General features: G+C 39.8%; 1 protein-coding gene across 1 annotated transcript; it reads left to right on the top strand.

The window, feature by feature from the left end:
- Positions 1–4,889: 4,889 nt before the first annotated feature.
- APOA5 (apolipoprotein A5) lies at positions 4,890–9,202 on the top strand. Its single transcript, XM_074216738.1, has 4 exons — positions 4,890–4,938; positions 5,474–5,530; positions 6,727–6,838; positions 7,491–9,202. Exons 2-4 carry the CDS (start codon positions 5,482–5,484, stop codon positions 8,458–8,460), a joined length of 1,131 nt encoding a protein of 376 aa, XP_074072839.1. The 5' UTR covers positions 4,890–4,938; positions 5,474–5,481; the 3' UTR covers positions 8,461–9,202.
- The last annotated feature ends 8,994 nt before the right edge of the window (positions 9,203–18,196 follow it).

Raw genomic sequence — 18,196 nt, 5'->3', positions numbered from 1 at the left:
TGCTGTGGTATAGAAAGAACTCCCATTCAAGTCAGGAGGCCTGGTCCTATCCCTGTCACCAGGATGGCATCGGGCTAGCCATTTCTTTTCTCTGGGTCTATTTCTCCAACCTTCACATGGGAATCATAATGCCTATCTTACCTTTCAGGACTATTATGAGGACCAAATAAAATAATTGGACAGGATATGTTTGATCACCACAATCTGTTAGGTGAATATTCACTCTTACCAATATTATTGGTAAGGGTTGGTGAAAGGAAAGTTCTTTGAAAACTTATAGAAATGTGACATCAATCAATAAACATTTATCAAGCACCTGCTATGTGCCAAACTCTGCTAATTTCTGGGGATACATAAAGAGGCAAAAGACAGTCCTTCCCCTCAAGATCATCATCATCTCATCACCATTTAATCTAATATAACTCTCATCATTCAACTAAGGGAATGAAGTCCCAGAAAAGTCAAATTATTTGTCCAAGATAATGATTGAGCTGGGACTTCTCACTTACAGTTTAATGTGTTTTGGAATGTCTTGGTTATTCAGAGAGACCCAGCACTTCCAGTGGATGGGTTTGTTGAGCTCTTTATCCACATCTGGTGTCCACCTGTCCCACCCCACCATGCCCCAACCTGTGATTTCAAAAAGCTATAGCATGTACAGAGTCTATACCGCTGTCAGTAGACAAGCTAAGTCAGATTGAGGGTAACTGGCTCAAACCTTTGTTGAATTAGAGGATGTCTATCCCATGTAAAGACTTATCATGGTGGAACAGGCAGATGAGAACAATTTATTCCAAAGGCCATGAAGGTGACTGAAGCGGGTGATATGGAGTACTTAAAACATGGTCAGACATTGAAGATATCATTGCATCACAGGTCTTTGCCAATCATCTTGACTTTTGTCTTGCCACCAAACTTTGATGACTCTTGAAGAGAGAGATGCTGATGTCCTTGCACACCTCTGCCTCACTTAAGTCCAGTTCAAAAGCAAATCAATCATCATCCTGTGATATATCTTTGGAGCTTTTTGAGAACAAAGGATGAATAATGCACTAATATATTTTATACCACTGTTTCCCTTCTTCTGTGACTTTCTCTTTGATCTGGTTATTCTAGAGTTTTGAAATATTCCTAAAAGTTTTCATTTTGTAGTTTCTTTCAGGAGATGACCAGTGAATTCTTTCTACTTCCACATTGACCTCTGTTTCTAAGAGACCTGGGCAATTTCTTTTATGATTTTTGAAATGTGATATCTAGGTTGGGGGGGGGGTTGGTCATGGCTTTCAGGTTGTCCAGTGAGTCTTAGATTATGTCTTCTTGTTGTTTTCCAGGTTATTTATAATGGGATAACTTACATTTCCTTCTATTCTTTTAGTCTTTTGACCTTGTTTTAATATTTCTTGATATTTCATGGAGTTTTCCATTTGGTTAATTCTGATTTTAGGGAATTTTTTTTTCTAGGTATGCATTTGTGCTTCTTGTTACAACTCTTTCTTGTTCCAGTTTTTTCTTCCATAACTCTCACTTCTTTTCCTTTCCTATTTTTTTCCTCTAGCACTCTCATTTTTTAAAAAAATAACTCTTTAGTTCTTTTTAAAACTCTTGCTTTATTTCTTCAGGAGTTCTTAATGGACTTGTGCCAATGCTGCATTTTTCCTTGAGGTTTTATTTGTAGACATTTAGAGTCCTGCTTTTTTTTTGGGGGGGGGTTGTGTTTTGAGCTCTCTTGTTACCATAATAGCCTCATGATAGTGGAATTCTTTTTTGTTGGTTTGTTCATTATTCCATCCTGCATCTTGACTTTGGAGTTCATGTTAGCCCTGAGCTCTATATACTTCTGTGGAGACTGTCAGTATTGAGTTTGTGTCTTTTTGAGTCCTTCTACTACTTTCTTGGGGGTATTGAGTGTAGTGCTATTTCAGGATCTTAGGAATAGTTCAGACTAAGGACTTACAGGATCTTGGGGATAGTTCAGTATCTATAGGCTCTCAGTGTTCCCAAAGTGATCTGATCATCACCCCTTTGGACTGAACTCAGAAAGTTCCTGTCCTGGGTTTGAATATGGGCTTGTCCTTGAGTGAAAGTTCCAATCGAGTATGCTATACTCAACTGTTATAAGTCAAATAGAAAGCTCTGTAGGTTCAGACTGTAGATTCCTAGAATGGTTTTGAGATTTCTGTCCTGGTTATTCCTCTGTAGGCTTCAAACTGAACTGAGGGTTAAAACATAGTCTTTGTTCTGCTCCTGGGATCAGAGTCACATGGTTATTTGCCTCCAAACTCGCTCCTTACTTAATAAACAACCTAAAGACCCCCATTCATTTTGGCATACCACACCTAGGCATAGGCCCTGGATCTGTGACCGGAAACTACATCTATTCCCACATACTGCATTAGATTTGCTTGGGTGTGTCCTGTCCTGGTATGCAGTTTTTGATCTTCTTTCAGTTCCTGAGCTAGAGCAATTTGCTTGGCCCTGTGCTTTTGGCTAGATCCTGTTCCCAGTGTCCAAATACCTATATGTCTATCTTCTTATGACAACCTGAGCTAGAAAAATGACTTTGTTTTTTTCTCTTGGATTTCCTCATTAGGACTCAGTCTAATGTATTTTCTAGATTTCTGTAAAAGGGTTTGTATTAGGGAAGCTGAACTATTCATTTTCTTTTTACCACACCAATTTGACCCTCCTTCTATGACATTTTGAGAAGCTTAAATTCTTCCATACTCATCATAAAGACTAAAAATGCCTCTCTTGGCTGCCCACTGGGGATTTGTCCTCAGTTCCAAATCATAAAGTGCCAAGTTTAGTGGGTATTGACAACATGGACATCTTTCAAAACAAAACCCAACAGAGGACCTAATTAGCAAAGTGTCAGGTCGGGATGAACTACTTCCCCACCCTCCCTCAACTCCTCTATGGCAGCCTTTTCAGAAGATGCTTCACACCAGTATCAACATTCATGCTTTCCTATCCCAGAGTGATATCCTAGGAATACCAGCAGCCTCAAATGAGGGAGTGCTCAGTCTGTGGTTTGGAGTACTTTCCATGGACACAAAAATTCAGGAGTAGAGCTCTGCCAAACAAAGCTGGTTCCTAGTTTCCACATCCCACTGAATATCTAATTTCCCCTGGTTCTCTTGACACAGTAGGTTTATTTATAAGATTTTAGAGTTGGAAGGGACATTTATAGGTCATCTGGTTCAACTACTTTATTTTACAGATGAAAAAACTGAGTCTTGGAGAAGTTTAATATCTAACTCAAGTTCATTGGGCAGATCCAGGATTTGAAACCAGGTCTTTTTACCTGCCCCTGCCCCATCCCCTGCAGACTAGCATCCTTTCCAGTTCAAGGAGCCAACAACTCAGTTCTGGGTGCTCTTCTTGAATGCTCCCAGTTACAGCAAATGATCCAAGTACCTATGCTATACAAGGCCTTGTAGCTAGACTCTGGAGGCATAAGACCCAAACACACCTACAATAAAAGACAAGTTTAATACAAAGTGCTAGAAGAGGCTCATTAGATAGTTCCCCAATTTAGGCTAACCAAACTGAATGGTCTGGAGAATTGACAGGTAAAGTACATTGCCAAGATCACATAGCTGCCGACAGCCAGAGTTATGAATTAGATTTAATTATTAATTCTCCCTAGAACTAGTCTTCTTGTTTAGAAGTTTGCATCCTCTCCTTTGAGGGGTTACCTTCTTATTCTTGTGATGCCCAGCCTATAGAAATATCTACATTTCTTGTCCTTTCTAACCATCCTTTATTTCTTACTGTCTTAGGTCCCCAGGGACCTAATCTAAGATAAACCACAGTCGTTTTCATTCTTGTCTGATTCTTCATGATCCATTTGGGGTTTTCTGGAGTGATTTGTCATTTCTATCTCTAGCTCATTTTACAGATGAGAAAACTGAGGTGAACAGGATTAAATAACTTGCCCAGGGTCACACAGCTAGTTTCTGATGCTAGTTTTGAACTCAACTCTTCCTGACTCCAAACCCAGTGCTCTATCTATTGTGTCACCTCACTGCCTCTCTTCTTCCATTTAAACAGGTGATTAAATCTCTTTAATTGTCAGATTCCCCAGTCAAGTTTAGGAATGAAAAGGTCGGAGCGAAAAAGAGTTGAGGGAGGAGGGAGAAGATGCCCATCCCTATATAAATTTGAGGCATCACAGGAGGATGAGACTAGAGGTTTCCCTTAGATGCTCTGTGGGTAGAGTTTGGCTTTCATGTTTTTTTTTGGGAGGCTTGGATTGTGCTTCTATTCCAGTTCCTTAAAGTCATAATTCCCAACTCAAATGCTGAACTATTGTAAAGCCTGTCACCTTACCCATGACTTCCCACGCTAGTTCTTGGATTTTTTTTCCATAAAGGAGAAAGAGCTTTATAAATTCTAGGCCTTCCTTACCCTGTTTACTAGTGTTTGGAGGAAGGGTGAGGATAATTTGTCACTTGTTTGTTCTAGGGACACAATGATTTGCTCTGTTGAGTAAGACTGGGGTCTGGGTACAGCATGTATGACTAAAATGTCATTAGGAAAGGTTAAAGGTCCTAGGGTTTAAAGAAACTAGGTAGGGAGCTCAGTCCTTAACCTGAGTAGTTAGGTTCCCTCCCCCAAACCTTCCACAATGTGCCTTTTCCCTCTGACAGAAATCTCAGAAAGTAATAAGAATTGATGTCAATTAACTACAAAGAAATTGGGGTTTGGGAAATAGATCATAGAAAAAGCTTCAGTTCTTCTTTGGGCAGAGTTAACTCTGGCACCTTGCATGGGTGGCTGATGAGTTCTGGACAGTAGTTGAGGTCATTCTTCTTTAGACCTCCACGTGGTGTTTGCCTGAAGTAGCTGTTGCCAAAGGCACAGGTCACTGAGATATAAAGCTGAATGCTTACTCCTTATACCCAGAACTGGTATTTTGGGCAGGTGAGAAGAAAGGTTGGTTTCCAGAATCTTAGGAGAGAAAAATCAAGGGAGGTGGTTATGGTGAAAAAAAATATGGGGGCAAGAACCAGGAAATTGGGCCCCAAGTACTATCTTCCTTTTCCTCATCCTTCAGCTTTGCCATCTGAGAAATGGGAAGCTGGAGTGAGAAGACAGATGAAGATATAGCACAAGAAGGGACCCAGTTTTCTATTTAGACCCATTTATTTTCTTGGGGTTTCCTGACTATGATACTTTGATAAAGTGAATCTTTTCTGTGTGGGTAAGACAGGGACATCTTCAATTCTGGGGAAAACCCTCTTCTTTTCCCTCATCCTCCATGATGTTCTCTTCTCAGAACCTTAGCTCAGGAATGAGAATTAGGAGGAAGCTCCTTGACCAGTGCCCCTGGGAAGGGTTACAAGGAACTTTGTGGAAAAGCTCTAGGGCTAGGTGATCTTAAAAGGTTCCTTTCTGCTCTGACATTCAATGATTCTTAGTTTCCTTTCCCCCCACCCTTCTGATTCTATTTACTTTTCCTCCTTCTCAGAGTGGATCATGGCAGCGATAACAACAATCTTGCCCTTGCTTCTGGTCTTCCTCTCAGGTGGGTGCTCCTTTCTTTGCTATAATGATGGGGTGAGGTACGTTTAGGATACTAGACTCAAGGGCCTCCCTTCCTCCTCTACCCTTACTTCCCAGCTGGAAAAGCATTCCCTCCCCCAAGCTACCTTGATTTAATTTTATATATATATATACATATATATATATATATATTCTGTATATTATAATGAGTCTCTCCTATTAGAATGTAAATTCCTTGAGGGCAAGGACTCTCACTTCTGTTTTTTTATTCTGTAGACTTAGCATAGTCCTCCATTCACAGGGAAGTTTAATAAATGCTTATTGTTTGATTGATAGACAAGATTGTATGTTCCTTGAGGTCTTTTTCCTCTGTTTGTATCCTTAGCATTTAGCATAGTGCCTTATTACATAGTAGGAGCTTAATAAATGTTGATTGATTGATTATGCATGCCTGGGTCTGTTCCCAAGAGTCCTAGAGTCTAGGTTGAGGGGTATAATCTAAAGACTTTGTTCTCAGAACTTCATTTTGGAGCTTCCATGGATCTCAATCATTTGCAAGTGAGCTCAATTCGACTACCAATTCAACTTGGTTTAATTCCTATTAATTTGAATTTAGGAACTTGTTTATGAACCTCTTTCCCTGTGTTTTGTGATAATCTTTTGTCCTTATTGTTGTGTGCCTTACATAAGTTTTGTATGTGTGTGTGTGTGTGTGTGTGTGTGTGTGTGTCTTAGCTTCTCTACTAGATTGAACACCTCTTGAGGATGGGGTGGGTGGAGTGGGGACATGTCTTTGGATCCCTGGCTACTGAAAATATTAATACCTGAACTGAATTGAATTGAATCAAATCATTCACAATGTAACTGTCAATGAACAAAAAGAGATCCCAGGTGAGTTTTGGGCTTCTAGACTTGAAAAGAATACTCATGAAGAATCAAAAGATTTCAGCTCTTGTCACTTATCTCTATGACCTTGGACAAGTCACTTTCCCTAATCTAAACCTTAATTTCCTTCTCTGTAAAATGAGAAGGTTGGACTAGTCCTCTAGCTTCCTTTCTATGATTTTATGAATGTGGACTCTATCTCTTCTTTCTTTTCCTGCCCTAGAAATTCTCTCCTTCCTAGGATTTCAAGGGAGAGTAGACCTTTGTGGAAGAAGAGAGGATGTTAAGGGATTCATGCTCCCCCACCCATCTTCAATTCAAATTTTTCCACAGTGTCAACAGCAGCTAAGGAGCACAAAGGCTTCTGGGAATACTTCTTGCAGAGTGACCAGGAGAAGGGTCGGATAGAAAAGATTGAGCAGCAGAAGCTCAGCAAGGAATTCCTGTGAGTGATCAAGGCTAGGAGCCCTAAGAAGTTAGGGTCAAAAGGCAGAGGAGGGGGAGGAGGAAAGGAAGTCCTTGGTAGATACATTGAAGATACCCTAGTGATATAATTGATTATTGTTTCTCATCTTGCCCACTCTTCCATTGGTGGTTGATTCTTAATCTGTTGTATTCTCCATTCTTAAACCAACCCCTTAAGTTATAGCAAACTCCTGCAACCCCAATCCAAATCCTGGTAAATGACCTAGTTTTCTATGTCATCCCTCTCTCAATCTGGGCCCTCTATCCCCACTCTACCCAAGTGCCTTATTCAACCCTGACCACACATCCTTCCCTTGTCCACTAGCCCTAGTGTCATAATGTTGGCCTCCATGGTTTAAGGAGTTGGAAAGGAGAGGAGGAAAGAAAAAGGACATACTCAGAGGGTTGTGGCATGTGTTTACATGTACCTATTTCTGTATTTGCACTCCAAGAAATATTAGACAGGGGAGTTTGATGAGGGTCAGACTGGTTCTGGAGTCAACTTCCTTTCCAGTTCAATATCATGGTCTCCTTGAGGGGATAAATGAACTCAATCCTAGGAGGTAGAGACCAAGAATATGCATATGTTAGGAAAGCTTAGAAACTTAGTAGTTTGCTTCTTTTCTCCCCAGGAACCTGAAAGCCAACAGTGAACAAGAACTCAGTGATGTGGACACTTTGTTGGAGAAGCTAGGGCCCTTGGTTGGACAGGGAAAACCTCCTTTGCTCTTTCATGACTCAAAAGAGCTGCAGCACCAACTACACAAGGAGTTGGAGGAGGTGAGGACCAGGCTGGCCCCTTACACCCAGGAAGTTCATCAGCATGTCGGCTGGAATCTGGAGGGATTGAGGAAGCAGCTCAAACCCTATACAGTGGAACTGATGGAGCGACTGACCCTAGGGGTTCAGGAGCTGCAGGAGCAGCTGAAAATGGTTGGGGAGGACACCAAGAACCAATTGCTGGGGGGTGTGAATGAGGCCAGGGGTCTACTTCAAGAATTTCAGGATCAAGTGGCTCATCACACTGGGAGGGTCAAAGCACTATTCCATCCCTATGCTGAGAGGCTCGTGACAGGAATTGGGCAGCATGTTCAGGAACTGCATCGAAATGTGGCCCCACATGCCACCACCAGCCCAGCTCGCCTCAGTCGCTATATCCAAGATTTGTCAAAAAAGCTGACCCTGAAAGCCCAGGCCTTACACACTCGCATCCAGAACAACTTGGACCAGCTACGGGATGAGATCAGTGCCTATGCTGGGGTTGGGGCCAGGGAAGATGAAGACATGGGAGAGTTAGGACAAGAGTCTCGTCTGTCTTCAGAAGAGCTGACAAAAGAGGTACAGCAAAGGCTGGAGGCCTTTCGTCTTGATACCTTCCAGCAGATAGCTGACTTCACCAGAGCCATTGACCAGGAAACAGAGGAATTGCAACAGCAGCTGGCTCCACTTCCCCCTGCCCATAATACCTTCTCTCCAGAACTATTGGGGGATAATGGGGACAGGAAGATCCTAGGAGAGTTGAGATCCCGCCTTGATGCTCTTTGGGAAGACATTTATTTTAATCTCCAAGATCAGGGGCATGGCCAGATTGGAGCTCCCTGATAATCTGAGGCCCTAGGACCTTTTACCCCATCTCTTCCTCTGGGGAATCCTCAAACCCAAGTCTCCAGCATCACTCTGTTCTCAACAATCCTTTTGTTGGGATAAAAGGTGGCTGACTCTAAGCAAGACACAGACATATCCAGAAGGTTGTCCTCATTGTCCTCATTTGTGGGATCAACATCTTGGTTATCTTGTCCAGTTGTGTTTCAATTGACAATTGCAAATCCATGTTTTCCATCTCCCATTTATGAATCAGGGGTGAAATCTTAGCCAAGGGAGCAAAGTTAGTTACAAAAGCTACGTGAAGATTTCTGTTTAGCTGCAAGTCTACTTGTTAAGTCTCTGGATGATAGGTTTTGCTTAAGTGGATCATCTTGGATTATGATACTTGCCTCTAGTCAGGTTTTAGCAACTGTTGGTCCATAGGATTGACTTGATGCCTTTAATGAAAGTTGATGTTGAATGGGGAGTTGAAGTGAGAAAAGAGAATGTTGTGAGGAGTGTGTGTCTGTGTTGTTGGGCTTGAAGTTGATCAGCAAGGGTTTTGTTTCTGTTCATAAAAAGGACCAGGATATTGCAAAGGTATCTGAAGCTGGACTTCTGTTACTGAACCCTTGCTAGATTGCCTGGGATTAGTTAACCTTTTGAGTTATAGACTATATGCCCTTCTCATGATGTAAACTTATTTTTTTATGTTATGAGTTTTGTTAACATATATAAATGTACTGAAATCATTACTGTCTCTTCTCCACTCATCCCCTCTTATTTCTAGATCATAAATTTAATGTGGAAAAGGTATTAGAGATAAACTAGTGCAACTCCCTCATTTTATAAATAAGGCAACTGAGAGACATAGAAAATTATGATAACTTTAGCAATATACAACTAGTAAATGTAAAGTAGGGATTCTGAGCTCAAATTCAGAGCTCCTCCCATAATTCCATAGTGCTTCTCTTGTGTGGCCCAGAGTCCCTTCTATATCAGAGTGATCTCACAGAGCCTGGTGCAGAACCATCTCTTCTCTTCTTGCTGTTCATTGTGATTGTTTTCAATAAAATCCTATTAATGAATGAAAAAACCCCAACCTTTATTAGGTGATTGCCATATTCCAAATACTGTGCTAAGAATTGATATTTTATATCAATCAAGTCAGCTCTCCAAGAGGACCTATTCTCCCTGGACTTGATTGCTAGAGCTACTGTTACATGAAAGGAGCATCCCCCATCATTGCTCTCTACAGCAACAGATACTGTTAGTCTCCCTATATCCTGACTATATCCTCTGCCACTTTTAGTGATTATCACCTCTTCCATTGCCCTAGACCTGTGTTCCCTTCTCAATATCCTTAGCTTCTTATGTGTCACTGAATTAGAGATTAGAAGAGAAAGAAACCTAGAGGTGACCTCACTTCTATGTCCATCCCACATTATGTAGATGTGCAAACTGAAGCCCAGAGAGGGAAAGTGCTTAATGTCCCTTACCTAGCTAGTTAATGTGGATGAGATCTGACCAGAACTCAACTCTCTATCCTAGGACTCTGAAAACTCACATTATACCTTCTCAAGATTCTCTTCAAATCCCTCCTCCACCTACTCTCAGCTTCTACTTAAAACCATCTTTGTGGTCCTTTTAGATCACCTTGAAAGTAGTTACACTGATGGGGGAAAACAAAGGCTTTAAAAACCAGTCCCAGCTCCCATTTTTTTTTAAAACAAAACTTCCAAGTTTTTGTTTTTATTTTAAAACATGCTACAATATAAAAAATATATGTGGTTGGGGCATATAAACATTTATTTTTATTCTTGAATCAGACCTAGAATTAATTGGTGTGAAGAACTTCCAGGCAAGAGATTCCCTCTCCTGATGCAGAATGGGAATGGCAATATTCTATAAATATTTTTATAATTATTAATTGATCCAGGCCTGCTATTATGCCACCTGGTGGCATGGTTACTACAGCAAGTGCAGTTAGAAGCATTAGGCTCATTGACATACCGATTTATTGGAGGGAGCTATTGAAGCAAAACTTTTTAAAAAATTTTACTTACAATTTTTTTTATGGACTGCTCTAGTGGTTAAAATGATTGGTATTTGTCTCTAAGACCCATTTTTGTATACTCTGGGCTTTAGATCTCATTTCTGATTCCTTTATTTCAGATTAAATTCTTCTATGTATCAGTACCTAGGGACTTTTGGTTCCCATAAGAAATTTGTTGACCATTCCCTCAAATTAAACTTTACCCCAGAGAAGCTAGGTTTAGCCACTTTCAATAGCACCCACTAAGAGTTCTAGAAGATGGGGACATAGAAAAAGATTGTTCCAGGAGAGTACAGAAAGGAGATGTTATCTGCTACTGAGAGGCAGCCAGTGGTATGTAGCTAGTGAGGTAATGGATTTGGTGTCAAGAAGATCTCGATTTAAATTGCTTCAGACATTCACTAACTATGTAACCAGGGACAAGTCTTAACTTCTATTTTCAGCTTCTTCATCAATCAGTTAATTAACAAGTATTTATTAGGTGACTACTGTGAACCAGGTATTGTTCTAGGAACTGAGTCCAAAGAATGAAAAAAAAATCTCTTCTGAGGATGACTTTCTACTCCATTAAGGAAAACAACAAATATATACAAATACACATACACAAATATATGTATTCATATACATATATACACACACATTTTATATATATATATATATATATCCTCATGATTTAAGCTTATTTTTTCATATTGTGAGTTTTGCTAATATTTGAATGCATTGAAATTATTACTGTCTTTCCTAGGATCATAAATGTACACACACATATACATGATATATACATATATGTTTATGTATAAAAATATAAAAGTCAATAAACACCAAAAAAATACAAAGTAGGACAAATTACTTGAATGTAATTTGGGATTGTCTTAGCAATTGGGGGAGTCAGGAAAGTCTTCATATGGAATATGGTGTTTGAATTGCATCTTAAAAGAAGAGAGGAACCCTATAAGGCAGAGGTAAGGAGGGTCTGCATATCTGGTATAAGCAAATGCATGGAGATGGGGGATATAGGGTTGTTGTTGGGTAATAGAGATGTCAGTATCATTATACTTGCATCAGAGAGCAGGGGAAGAAGAGTAATGTCCAGAGAAACCAGATAGATTGGGGGCTAGGTTGTGTAGAACTTTAATAGTCTAACAGAGGAGTTTATGCAAAACAGAGGTATCAAATTGTGGCCCAGTGTGTTGCATGTAGCCACAAAAATTATTGGAACCAGATTAAAACATAATTGAAAATGTTTAATAGAATAAATAACAGAGGATGGAGTAGCAGGCTTGGAGTCTATAAAAACTGACTTTTTTATTTAAATCTGGTCTCAGATTACTAAGTGTGGAACCCTGTCACTTAACCCCTGTTTATATCAGTTTCCTCATCTACAGATTGAGTTGGAGAAGAAAATGGCAAACTGCTCCAGTATTTTTGCCAAGAAAATCCCTAAGTGGGTCAGGTAGAGTCAGACATGACTAAAATGTCTCAACAACAACAATGTCAGTATGAGGCCTGAAGGGATAAGCTTGATACTATTATACCTAGAGATACTAGGAAGCCATTGGAGCTAATTAAGCAGGGGAGACACGTTGTCAATCTTTTTTTTTTGTTTTGTTTTTTGCAAGGCAATGGGGTTAAGTGACTTGCCCAAGGTCACACAACTCGGTAATTATTAAATGGTCTGAGGTTGGATTTGAACTCAGGTCCTCCTGATTCCAGGACTGGTGCTCATTCCACTGCGCCACCTAGCTGCCCGTCAAATCTATTCTTAAGAAAAATTAGTTTTTTGACATTGTTTAAGGTGAACTTATATGGAAAGAAACTTGAGACAGAGAGACTAAGCTGTTGCAATAATCTAGGAGAGAAGAAATGAGGTTCCAAACTAAGATGCTAACTGTGTGAGAAGAGAGATTGGGTTACATTTCTCCTACAAGAGATATTGTGGAAATAGAAATGCCTATATTTGACAACTTATTTGATATATTGGCTGTGGGAGAATGAGTTTGTTGAACTAAGATTATAAACCAGAGACACTGTTAGGATGGTGGTGCCACTGACAGAAATAGTAAAATTTGGAAGAGGGGATGTTATTAAGGGAAAGAATAATAAGTTTTGTTTTAGACATTTTGAATTTGAGAACTTTTTGAAATATTCAATATGTTTGAAATAGTCAATAGGTAATTGGTGATGAGGGAATAAAGCTTGGGGGGAGAGACTGGGTCTTGATATAGAGATCTGGTGGTTGTTTGCATAGAGGTGATCATTAAATTCATGGTAGATAATAAAAGTAAGAGAGTGTGCAGGGAAAAGAGAAGTTCGAGGCAGCTAGGTGGCGTAGTGGATGAAGCACCTGTCTTGGAGTCAGGAGTACCTGGATTCAAATCCGGTCTCAGACACTTAATAATTACCTAGCTGTGTGGCCTTGGGCAAGCCACTTAACCCCATTTGCCTTGCAAAAAAAAAAACAAAAACCTAAAAAAAAAAAAAGAAAAGAGAAGTTCTAGGCCAGAATCTTGGGAAATATCCTCATTTAGGGGAAACGATATCAATGATGAGCAACACAGGGTCAAGGACAAGTTCTGGAAGGATTCTACTAGAAACTAGATCTAAAGATACCCATAATGAAGAGTTTAGGTCATTCAGTCAATTCTGAATACATCTTACTGCTGTTTTATCTCTCTCCATATGATCATAAATTTTTAGCTGGAAGGGGAATTACAGGCCATTATAGTACAATGTCCTGATTTTATAGAAGAGGAAACTAATAACCCAGAGAACTAATTGAATTGTCCATTGTCACACAAAAGCTAAAGTGCCAGAGGTAGAATTTGAACCTAGGTCCTTTTTCTTTCTTATTGAGGTGTATCTCCAATGTTTTCCATAAGGATAACATATGACTTTGTCTAATATTTTGCTAAAATTCCATTATATTAGTCTAAGAAACCCCTCTAATTCGTCTAATAATCCTATCGAGAAAGGAAATTAATTTGGCATTTATCTCTTTATATGATATGTTCACAAACTATCTAATATGTTTTAGAATTTTGTCAGGAATGGCAGTTAAGCACACTTGTCAGTAGTTTGACTTCTTCCCTTTTTTGAAAATTAAGAAAACATTTGCTGGCCTCTAGCACTCTATTGTTTCTTAGGATTATTCAAAAGATCATTTACAGGAGTTCTTTACTTTTATATCTGCCCTGGGACCAAAGTTCTTTCTGACTTGTTGGTTCAAAGTCACAGAGCACAACTAGTTTCTCTCTTATTATTTGTCTCTTATTATCTCCTCAGTTATCTTAGGTATCAAATCTCTGTTAATCATTTATAATCTATCATTCCCAGGTCAAGGATCATCCTCAATAGAATAGGGTTACTAGACACAGACAAACTTTGACCTCTTCATTTTGTCTGTTAGCACAGCATCTACCCTGATAAATAATCCTCTAACAAATCCCTTTAATGAAAAATTTTAAAGTAAGAGAGCAAGGAGACTGAAGGACATCTGTTAAGTATGTATGTATGTGTAAGGTAAAGTAGGTACTAGGAATACAAAATAATACTTGACAGTCCACAACTTTATAGAGCTAACAATCTCTTCACAATGCAAAGTTCTTGGCATACATGATGTATTTAATAATTGTCTGTTAAATAATTGATTGTGGCACATACCAAATGTAGACAGATGAGTTTAAAATGGTTCTTATTGTGATGAAAGCAAGGAGAGAACCAAAATGTATAAAGAAAATTTAAGAATGTAAAGGACACATTCTTTCAGCTGGGGGGGATTAAGAAAGGCTTCATGAAGGAGGTGGCATCCAAATTGAGCCTTAAAGGAATGCAAGAATTTTGAAATGAAGTGATAAAGAAGCTGTGCATTCTCAGAATGAGGAAAATACTTGAGAAAATTAAGCTTATGTTGAATTCAAGTAAAGAGGATAGAGGAAAAGATAAGAAGGTCTAATGCCAGAGGTAGAATTTGAACCTAGGTTCTTTTTCTTTCTTATTATGGTGTATCTCCAATGTTTTCCATAAGGATAATGTGACTTTATCTAATATTTTGCTAAAATATTAGCAACCTTGTGGAATATCCACAGTTAGGGGAAATGACATGAATGATGAGCAACACAGGGTCATGAAAGAATTCCTGAAGGACTGCACTAGAGACTATCTCTAAAGATGAAAGATGGCATGAAGGTGTGAGGTGACATATTGTGCTTGGGAAATAGCTGGTAGTCCAGTTTAACTGAAACAGATTTACAGGAGAGAGAGAAGTATGGAACATGGCAGGAGAAGTAGGATGGAACCAGACTGTGGGGGTAATAAATATTAAGTTGAAGGGGCGGCTAGGTGGCACAGTGGATAAAGCACCGGGGTTCAAATCCGGTCTCAGACACTTAATAATTACCTAGCTGTGTGGCCTTGGGCGAGCCACTTAACCTCGTTTGCCTTGCAAAAAAAACCTAAAAAAAAAACCTAAAAAAAAAATACTAAGTTGATGAGGTAATTTATGTAAGCATGTTGGCAAGGTTTAGGGGCTAAGTCAATTATTGGACTCATGGACTTTTGAGCTAGAAAAAGGTGAGGGGGGTTTGAGGGAGAAGGGAATACAAATATCTATCTATCTATCTATCTATCTATCTATCTATCTATCTATCTATCTATTAGATTTTTGCAAGGCAAACGGGGTTAAGTGGCTCACCCAAGGCCACACAGCTAGGTAATTATTAAGTGTCTGAGACCGGATTTGAACCCCGGTGCTTTATCCACTGTGCCACCTAGCTGCCCCGGAATACAAATATTTATGAAGCACCTACTATATGCCAGGCTTTACAAATATGATCTTATTTGGTCTTCACAGCAACCCTGAGAAAATAGTACTATTAACCTCATTTTACAGTTGAGGAAACTAAGGGAGACAGATTAAATGACTTGCCTAGGGTCACACAGCTAACAAATGTCTGAGTTCATGTTTGAACTCTGGTCTTCCTGACCTCAAGGTACCTGGCTTTTATCCACTGTGCCTTGGAAGTCATCTAGTATTACCCCCTCATTTTATAAGATAGTTTAACTGGGGTCAATCAAGAGACTGAACCAAAGGAATAGGTGGAAGATTTGAACCCAGATCCTAAGGTCACTGAAATCTATTCCTTTTTCTACTGTTTGATGCTATAAGATAAGAAAAAGTGAAGCCTTTTGAGTCAGAGTGGTATGGTCAGACCTATATACCTTAGGAAGTTTATTTTGGCAGCTCCTTGAAGAATGGATTAAAGGAAGAAAGAAGCCCAAGGCAGAAGAACTCATGAGGAGACTGCTTCAAGAGGATAAGCAAGAGGTGATAAAATCCTGAAAGAGTGTTGTATTAATATGAATGGGAAAAGGATAGATTCAAGAGAAGTTATGCTAATAGGATTTAACAAACAAGAGCTGGGAACAGAGTGGGAGAAGTGAGAGTCAAAGCTAACTGAAATTTAGGGTGTAGGTGACTGGGGCTGGGGGTGGAGGGAGAATGGAATGCCAGCAACAGAAATAGCAAAGATGACATGAGAAGTTGACTTAAGAACAGATCATTTCAGTTTTAAAAAGTTGTGCCTTGAGGTGACACCAGGACATCCAGATGGAGATGTCCAGCAGGCAGATGCCAATGAAGAATGGGAATTCAGAAAAGAAATCAGGACTGGACTTACAGATATAAGGCTATCTGTAAGGGGGAAAAGCATAGTGGTGCTAATTGAATCTTATGGCATTGGATGAGATGACTAAGTGGTAGAGTGCCTAGGACAGAATCTTTGGGGATACCTATAAGGAGAAGATAATAAATTAACAAAGTAGCCTCTGTGTTTGAAACCAAGGGAGGGGAGATTAGGGGTCTTGTCTTTATAGAGTCAGGAGAGAACTAACCTGTATCTCACTTTCAAACCTTATAACAAACAATGTGACTATGCCAGTTTCTTCATCCCTAAAATATGAATATCTGAAACACGTACCTTACAAGGCTGTTATGAAGCTCAAATGAGATATTATATATAAATGCTTTATAAACCTTAAAATGTTATAATTTTCATTATGATGTATAGCACTGTCATCTTCATTATAAAAAAGTCAAAGAGAATGAAACCTGAGAAAAAGTTATCAGATTTGAGAAAAGAAGAGGTTAGTTGTCCTTTGAAAGATTGGTTCTAGTAGAAAGATCTGATTGGAAACCAGTCTAAGAAGTTGAGGATTGATTCAGTGGTCTGATAGCAGAGTCATATGAAATGTAGACTTCTCTTTTTAGGGATTTAGTTGAAAGTGTGGAGAGGTTAGGTTTGTTTGTTTTGAAAAGACAGGCAAGAACTAAGTAGATTTGTGATTTTTTTCTTTATAATCGTACAATTTTTTGTATTAATCATATTGTGGGGGTGGCTAGGTGGCGCAGTGGATAAAGCACCGGCCCTGGAGTCAGGAGTACCTGGGTTCACATCCGGCCTCAGACACTTAATAATTACCTAGCTGTGTGGCCTTGGGCAAGCCACTTAACCCCGTCTGCCTTGCAAAAAAAAAACCCTAAAAAAATGACATAAATCATATTGTGAAAGAAAAATGAGAACAGGGGAAAATCACAAGGAAAAAAAAAGAAAAGTGAAAATGTATGCCTCAATCTGCATTCAAATTCCACAATTCCTTCTCTGGTTGTGGATGGCACTTACCATCACAAGTTTGTTCGAATTGTCCCTGTGTATACTTGTAAGGGGGCTAAGAATAGGCAGAAAGAAGATCTGAGAAAGAATAATGGATGAAACAAGCTCCTGAATATAGAAGGGGTTAAGAGTGAGGAAATAGGCCACTTTATCTTCTGGGAGAGAAGGTAAAGGAGCAGGTGGATGGAGATGTAAAGAAGCTCTGAGGGATTGAGTAGAGGAGATAAGAGACTCATGTCCTCAGTCTTCTCAAGACATTGGGAGGTGAAGTCATCTAATTGAAAGGACAAGGGGATATGAAAAGTTTGGAACAGCAAGTCATGGAAAGGATTACAATTAAAGATGAATCTAGTCTCATCTGATTCCCATTTGAGGTTGGTGTTATTATTATCCTCATTTTACAGCTGAAGAAACTGAAGCTGAGAGGAATTAAGCGACTTGGCCAAAGTCATACATATACTAAGCAAGTGTCTTATGAAGTTGCCTTTGAACTCAGCTCTTCCCAATTTTAAATCCAGAATTCTTTTCACTCTAATACCCAGCAGGGTTGAAGGGAACAGTCTAAGGGTGTTCAAATTTCTCTCTGGGGGAGGGGAGTCTCTAGACTGAGATATATAAAGTCAGACTGGGAGAACCCCACAGGATTGTGGGGAGGAGGCTGCCCTCTACTGATGTGGCAAGAAAAGAGGCCCGCAAGGAGGGAACATGTGGGGGCTGGGGATTAGGAGAAATCCAGACTTGAAGGAAGAGAAGAGGCCCGCAAGGAGGGAACACGTGGGGGCTGGCCTAGGGGCGTCAGAGGAGGCGGAGGCCGCGGGAACCAGACTGAAGGTACATTCCAAGACTAGAGAACCGGGGAAAAGCTTGATGGGCGGGGAAAAGCTGTGATGGTGACGCTAAATAGGGAGGAGCCCTCCATCTTCTACTGCCTTCAACCCTTCTTCACAGGCACTTCCGGCGGACGTACGTATCTACTTCCGCCTCTCCCGCCGCTCTTACAGGACGGAGGACCCTTTAAGAGGGGGAGGTG

The sequence above is a fragment of the Macrotis lagotis genome, chromosome 1 (genome assembly GCF_037893015.1).
Source record: "Macrotis lagotis isolate mMagLag1 chromosome 1, bilby.v1.9.chrom.fasta, whole genome shotgun sequence".
Lineage (NCBI taxonomy): Eukaryota > Metazoa > Chordata > Mammalia > Peramelemorphia > Peramelidae > Macrotis > Macrotis lagotis.
Note: the sequence above shows the minus strand (reverse complement) of the source record. Positions and strands in the feature narration are given on the sequence as shown.